This window comes from Bison bison, unplaced genomic scaffold (genome assembly GCF_000754665.1).
Source record: "Bison bison bison isolate TAMUID 2011002044 unplaced genomic scaffold, Bison_UMD1.0 scf7180017864124, whole genome shotgun sequence".
In the NCBI taxonomy this organism is placed as follows: domain Eukaryota; kingdom Metazoa; phylum Chordata; class Mammalia; order Artiodactyla; family Bovidae; genus Bison; species Bison bison.
In genome coordinates, this window is record NW_011494696.1 from 818,164 (window position 1) to 824,673 (window position 6,510).

The 6,510-nt window shown below is 53.6% G+C and overlaps 1 protein-coding gene across 1 annotated transcript in view; it reads left to right on the plus strand.

Annotated features, from left to right (window-relative positions):
* Positions 1 to 851: 851 nt before the first annotated feature.
* The window catches only part of PTGDR2 (prostaglandin D2 receptor 2), an 8,940-nt gene continuing 3,281 nt past the window's right edge, over positions 852 to 6,510 (plus strand). The window contains 2 exon segments of the mRNA XM_010839636.1: positions 852 to 1,046; positions 4,481 to 4,575. Of these exon segments, the coding sequence (XP_010837938.1) occupies positions 4,569 to 4,575 (7 nt within the window). The 5' untranslated portion in view covers positions 852 to 1,046; positions 4,481 to 4,568.

The following is a 6,510-nucleotide window of genomic DNA, read 5'->3' on the forward strand; positions in this document are numbered from 1 at the left end:
GATAACAGGAAGTGACTAGTCCCCAAGGTTGTACCCATGAGTAACAGTGGGTCCAGACGAGTCGCCATGAGGAACTGGGGGGCTTTTTCAGGTCTAATCTCCGATACTAGAGATTCATTTTTTTGCACACATTCATTGAGACCCCTCCCACGTGTCAGGTCCTCTGCTTGGCTTTCGTGATGAGATAAAATACAAATCATCTCTGGTTCTTCAGTTGCTGATGAAGGTGATGAGCATAGGGAGCAGGCCTATGAAAGTTACTACGGAGGGCAAAGCTACAGTATATGAAGTGAGGCAAGAATGTAGGAGGTAGGGTCTGAGAGGCTCAGCCAGGGCTTCCCAGAGGAGGTAACCTCTGACCAGGGTTTTGAAGGATGAATAGGAGTTCACAAAGAGGCCAAGGGAGGAAATGGTATTATACAGCAGGTAGCAAACAGCATAAGCGAGGGCACAGTAATAGTCTGATATGCACAGGGTGTGGCGAGGTGGTGCTAAATGCTGACTGATGTTAGGAAGTGATTAGGGAGAAGCAGAAATGAAGGTGGAGGTACAGGCAGGGCTAAGTCACCCAGGGGCTTACTGACCATGTGAGGAGCTAAGCCTCCACTGTGTATGATGATGGCATTGGGGAGCTCCACCCAGGCCTCCCGCAAGATGTCGGGGCGGGGGGGTCCTACTCTGCTGTGTGTGGTCAACTCCACGGCCTTCTGAGTATAGTGGGCTGGAGGGTTCTAGGGTAGGCCTCACCTGCTTCCTGTCATGCATCTCACTTCCTGTTTGATTACTTCTTTAAAGAGGTCAGAAAGGAACATGAAAACCTACTTCCTAAGGCAGGGCCAGAGGGAGAAAGTCTTTCTGGGCTGGGCCCCACGGCTGGGGGGCAGTTGGCCCATTCCCTTGACTGTACGTTAAATACACTTGATGCCGACAGCATCCTTTTGGGAGCCCAGAGACACTGATGGTCTCAGAAAAGGGCCCTGCAGGATAAGCGAGGGAGGGGGAAAGGTATTCCAGGCAGCAGGAACAGCATATGCAAAGGCACAGAGGTGAGCAGAGGGGATGGGGTAGCTGGGGACACTGGGAAGGGGGCGGGAATGGGTGGGTGCTGCACTGGATCCCAAGAGGACTTGAGGGTGGCGTTGGGAGTCTGGACTGTTTCCACAGTTGGCAGAGCCCCCGCAGAGCTCTGTTAGGCTCCAGCTTGTCTCCTCTAGGGCGGTACATGTGTTTCATGTGGAGACGGACCTGACTTTGGCTCTATCTGGCTCTGACATCAGGTTGTAAGCCATGGAGAAGGTTGTGCTTCAGGGACTAGGGTCTGTGGTCTGGAGGTGGCTGCATCTGTCTCTAGGTCCTGGGGTGGGGGGTGTCAGTGGACAGCCCCCTTCCTTCCAGTGCTACCAGGACCCTGCTGCTCCCGGCTTTGAGGGCACCAGATCCAAGGACCCAGAGCTCTCCATCCTAGCAGAACCAGCAGTGTCAGCATCTCCCGGGGAACTTGACACGAATGAAAACACCAAGGCAAGCCCCCACAGACACGCTGGATCCAACACTCTGGGAAGACCCAGAAATCTGGGCTTCACAAGCCCCCCAAGAGGTTCGGACGCACATTGAACATGCGGTGGGCTGGTGTATCTGCCAAGTGAAGTGAAAGTCACTCAGTTGTGTCTGACTCTTTGAGATCCCATGGACTATACAGTCCATGGAATTCTCCAGGCCACAATATTGGAGTGGGTAGCCTATCCCTACTCTAGGGCATCTTCCCAACCCAGGCATCAAACCCACGTCTCCCACATTCGGATTCTTTACTTGAGCCACAAGGGAAGCCCAAGAATACTGGAGTGGGTAGCCTATCCCTTCTCCAGGGGATCTTCTCGACCTAGGAATCAAACTGGGGTCTCCTGCATTGCAGGAGGATTCTCTACCAGCTGAAAGCCCTGGTCATGTCACTCTCCTCTGGACTCTGGGCTCCACGAGGGCCCCTCTGCCAGTCTGGGTGTCCCCCTGCCTGCAGCAGTGGCCTGACACTGTGGAGGCCTCCACAGGGTTTTCTGATTGTGTCTTCTCCCGGGAGTGCCTGTCCTCTGCTCTCAGCCAGGGATCCCCTCTCAGAGCCTCCACCACTCATGAGACTCCTTCTGGTCAGTGCCTGGTGCTGAAACCCAGCGCTTGAGACTTCTGAAATCTGGAGAGGAGGCACATTCTCCCCATGCTCCCTGCCCCAACTCCATCCTGCCTAGGCAACCTCCAGATGGAGCCTGTGGGACTCACGTGGGAGGCCGGTTTCCACCATGGGAGCATAGCCGCAGGCCCCTCAGGAACAAATAGCCCTGCCTCCTTGTTTAGAAAATGCCTCAGGGCTCTGCTCATCTGGAGCACTGTCTTGTTTGTTTTAGTAACTTTTCATAAAATATCCATCCCCGGATGGTTGGGAAGCAAGTCACCACAGTGATTACGGGATTGGAAACGAGGGTTGGGGGAGGGAGGGTCAGAGTAGTGAGGGTTTCGGTCTGGAAAAGTCTTCAACTGGAGAGATGGGGGAAGGATCAGAGAAGCAAGGGTTTCAGGTGAGAAGCACCTTGGCAGGGCCGCCAGGAGAGGTTGTACAGGGTGTTCACAGCACAAGGGTATGTGCTGGTCGAGCGGATGAGGAAAGGCTGAGAGCCAGGAGGAGGGCAGGGTCCTGTCCCAAGCTTGATGCCCTGGAGCTAAAATGTGCCTTTAGGAGGAAAGGGGGGATTCTTTTTTGTGTGTGCTTCATGGCATGTAGGATCTTAGTTTCCTGACCAGGGATCGAACCCAGGACCCCTGCATTTCGAGCATGCAGTCCTAACCATTGGATCGCCAGGGAAGCCCCAAGAGGGAATTCTTTCTAAGCCCAAAGAGCAGTTTGTGCACCACTTTGGGGCAGGAACTGTGCAGGAGCATCTTTAAAAAAAAATTACTATTTTACTGCTGCGATGTTACTTGCCCAAGGTCACTGGCCACACTCCGCTGCCTGCGTGGCCTTAGAGGATGTCTGTGCTCAGCAGGTCAGGTGGTGGTGGGATGAAGATGAAGGTACTTTCCCCAAAGTGGAATGGAAGCACCCGCCGAGGGCTGTAGGCATTTGTCTTCAGAGGACAGGGCTCCTCTGTCACTAAGAGGAGAGGGGACATTGCCCTAGTGCTAGTCATTTGTTTAATCAAGGCTCTTACTAATCTCTATCTTGGATGAGAGTGAGCAAGTTTCCCCATCACATTCCTCACTCAGGAACTGCAGTCTCTCAGCAAATTTATCAAGTGCCAGGCCCTACAGTAAGCCTGTACCAAAAATGGAAGCGTTTTAGAGTCAATCCTGTGGCAGCGGGTGGGTTTCCGAGTTCTTAATGTGTTTGGGGTATTTCCTGGGTGCTAGATGCTGAGGTCACCCCATTCCAATACTCTTGCCCGGAAAATCCCATGGACGGAGGAGCCTGGAAGGCTGCAGTCCATGGGGTCGCTGAGGGTTGGACATGACTGAAGCGACTTAGTAGCAGCAGCAGCAGCAGATGCTGAGGTTGGAGAAAGAATCCTGACCTCAGGAAGCTTGGTCAGCAAAAGGAGGTCAATCATTTCATCCGTGGGGTCTGAGCCCAGACCTTTTTATTATTATTTTGGCCTCCCCCGCATGGCTTGTGGGGTTTTTAGTTTCCTGACCAGGGATTGAATCTGGGCCCTTGGCAGTGAGAACTGGACCATTAGGGAATTCCCAGTCCATTTGAAATAAAAGCTGTATTGCTCTTGCCCAACAGTCTATACCCATTTTTCTTCCAAAGGGAAGAAACCTGATTTCTATGAGCACCTACTGTGTGCTGGCTCCGTTGTGAATGAGGGCACCTGGTCAGCCTGGGAGGTGACATTGTCACTTTTGGTCACAGATGGCCAAGCAGGGGCAGGCAAGGGGAAGTGGCTTACCTCCTGGCTAGGACTGTGGGCAGCCTGGACAGCCAGACCCATGCTCTTACCACAGCCCCACCCTGCCTTCCTGGCCATAGAGCCCTCGGGGCCACTTCACAGACTGCCCCTACCCCTGGCCCCTGCGCTGCCTGCACACATGGCGGGAGCCACATGAGTTTCTTTCCTGAGGGTGATGGGGTCGGGGGACCCCATCAGGGAGGGCAGTCCAGGATAGGACAGATGGACAGGACACCCTTCTCCTCAAGCACTTCTCCTAAACACCTGCCACTCTCAAAATGAACACAGGCTCACATTTTCTGCCCTGCACCTATTTCTCCATGTGCACTTACACTTGACCCTGGGCTTTTGCAAAATCGCCTTTGTAAAGAGAGACAGGAAGAGCTGGGCTGCTGGCAGTTACGTCCAGTCCCCATCAATGGAGATGAATGTTACTTGAACACCAGTGTAATAGCTCACTCTCTAGCTGTCTCCGCCTCCCCCCGCACCCCTCCCCTAAATATACACGCACTGACTCTGGGGCTAACAGCTATTTCCTCCCTCAGCCTCCCTCCCCTCTCTCTGCCTGCCCGCTGCCTCCTGTCTGCCTCAAGGAGCTGACTGCCTCTGGGGCTGGAATCCTGTGTGCCCTCTATGCCAGGTAAGGAGACGGTGGCTCTGGGGCTGGGCAGCCTCAGTGCATTCTCTGGACCCAGGAGAGAGGGCATAGTTTTATCAGGGGAGAGGACTGTTACCAGCTAGGATGGCAGAGAGTAGGGTTTACTGAAGACTGGAGGGGACTTACTGCTCTGAGGAGGGAAGGACCACAGTTCCTTAGGTAATTACTAGACAGCAGTCACAGTGATAGACCATTAAAGCTTCTTTTTCAAGACTCAGGAGTCATCTGGGTGGAAGGATTCCAAGAGCGGGTCCTAAGGTAACGGACCCCAAATTCACCCAGCCAGGAAGTCAAGGAGCTGGGATTCAAAGCCAGGTCTCTGACACCAAAAACCTAGTGTTCTCTGCCCCCAGCCCTCTGTCAAAACAGGACCCTTGCTGCTAGGCTTCCTGAGAATCCTGGGAGGCTGGGGGCCAGACTCTGTCAGCCAGAAGGTCCATTCTGGCTCAGACCCCAGGGAACAGCAGGACATGCTTTCGCAGCATCCTCAGGGGACTTAGACGGGGCTAAAGGGAACGTTTCAGCACAGGGAGGGGCTGGCATGTGTGTGTTTGCTGGGAGTGGAGTTCCTGCAGCCCCCCTTTCCTGGCAGCTGAGGGACACTGGGTAAGATATTTGCTCCTCTGAACCTCTGTTTCCTCTTCTGAAAAATGGGGTCTCACTGGGTCATTGTGAGTGTAACTGCTCTGCAGACTCTAGAACTTGGGAAATTCTAGCGTTCTAGGGAGCAACAGCTCCCCTCCTCATACCTGCAGGTCCCCAGCTCCAGGTGCCTCACCTGTCAAGGAAATTCTAGTTTGACATCCTGGGCCCTCATCCTATGAAGGACCGTGGTCCCTAGAGAAGGGTGTGGACTTTCTTATCCTGGCCAAAAGTGTCTCTTGTGGAAAGATGGATAGTGAAGACCACCCCCCTCCCCCGACCCCACCTTGCTTTTCCTTCTTTCCCTCCATCACCTCATGCTTAGAGCTCAGAGGCAGAGGAAAGAGAACAGACTGAGTGCTAAACTCTTGTTTCTCCTCCTGCCTGTGTTATTTGGGAAATTTTGGGCAAGTGATGCAAACACTTGGGTCTCAGTTTCCTCATCTGCAAAAATGGGATGGAGAGAAGTACCAGCCTCTTTCTTCTAGAGCCATGAGCAGGAGAACACTTACATAAAGGACCTACCACGGCTCCTAGCATGTTGTGGGGGCCCAGGACGATCCAACTTCCTGCCCCCTGCTACCCTGCTGACCTCCTGCAGGCAGCCTCCAAACCCAATCTCTCTGCCCTCACTGATCTCCACTGGCTCCACTTTGGGTGGTCCTGGATTCTTGATGAGGCTGTGGATCTGCACTTCTGGGATGTCTGCACATCTGGCCAGAGGCTGGCTTCTCCAGCACTTACCTAAGTAGTTGCTCAATAAAGAGCTGTTGAATGAGTATGTAAGTGAGTGAATAAATGAATGAATCAGGCTGGGTTTCCTGGAACTGGCAGAGTGCTTGTGGCCGCCCCTGGGCAGGGGAGAGGTCTTTTGGCCCTACTGGGCCTCCAGAGCCCAAATCTGGTAGTTCCTCCTGCCCAGCTCTCTCCCTGCTCTTATCTTATTTCCTCTTCAACTATCAAAGGGGGGGTTGCTTCCACTGTTTGCAGCCACACACCCAACCAGCCACCACTGTAGGAGTGAAGGGCAGGAAGATCTGCAGGGAGGCAAGGTCTGGGGGGTGCTAAGGGTGGGTGGAGGGAAGGCATCCCTTAAAGGCACAGACTCCTTCCCTTCCTGTCCCCCAGCCCAGTTGAATCCTCCTGCCCTTTAGGGGAGCCTAACTCATGCCCCAGTGCTCTGGGGATTGGGAAAAGTGAGTCCCACCTGGCCTGACCTTGGTACCTATTTCTCCAATTGATCTTAGATTATCTACTTAATCACGCCATTGATAT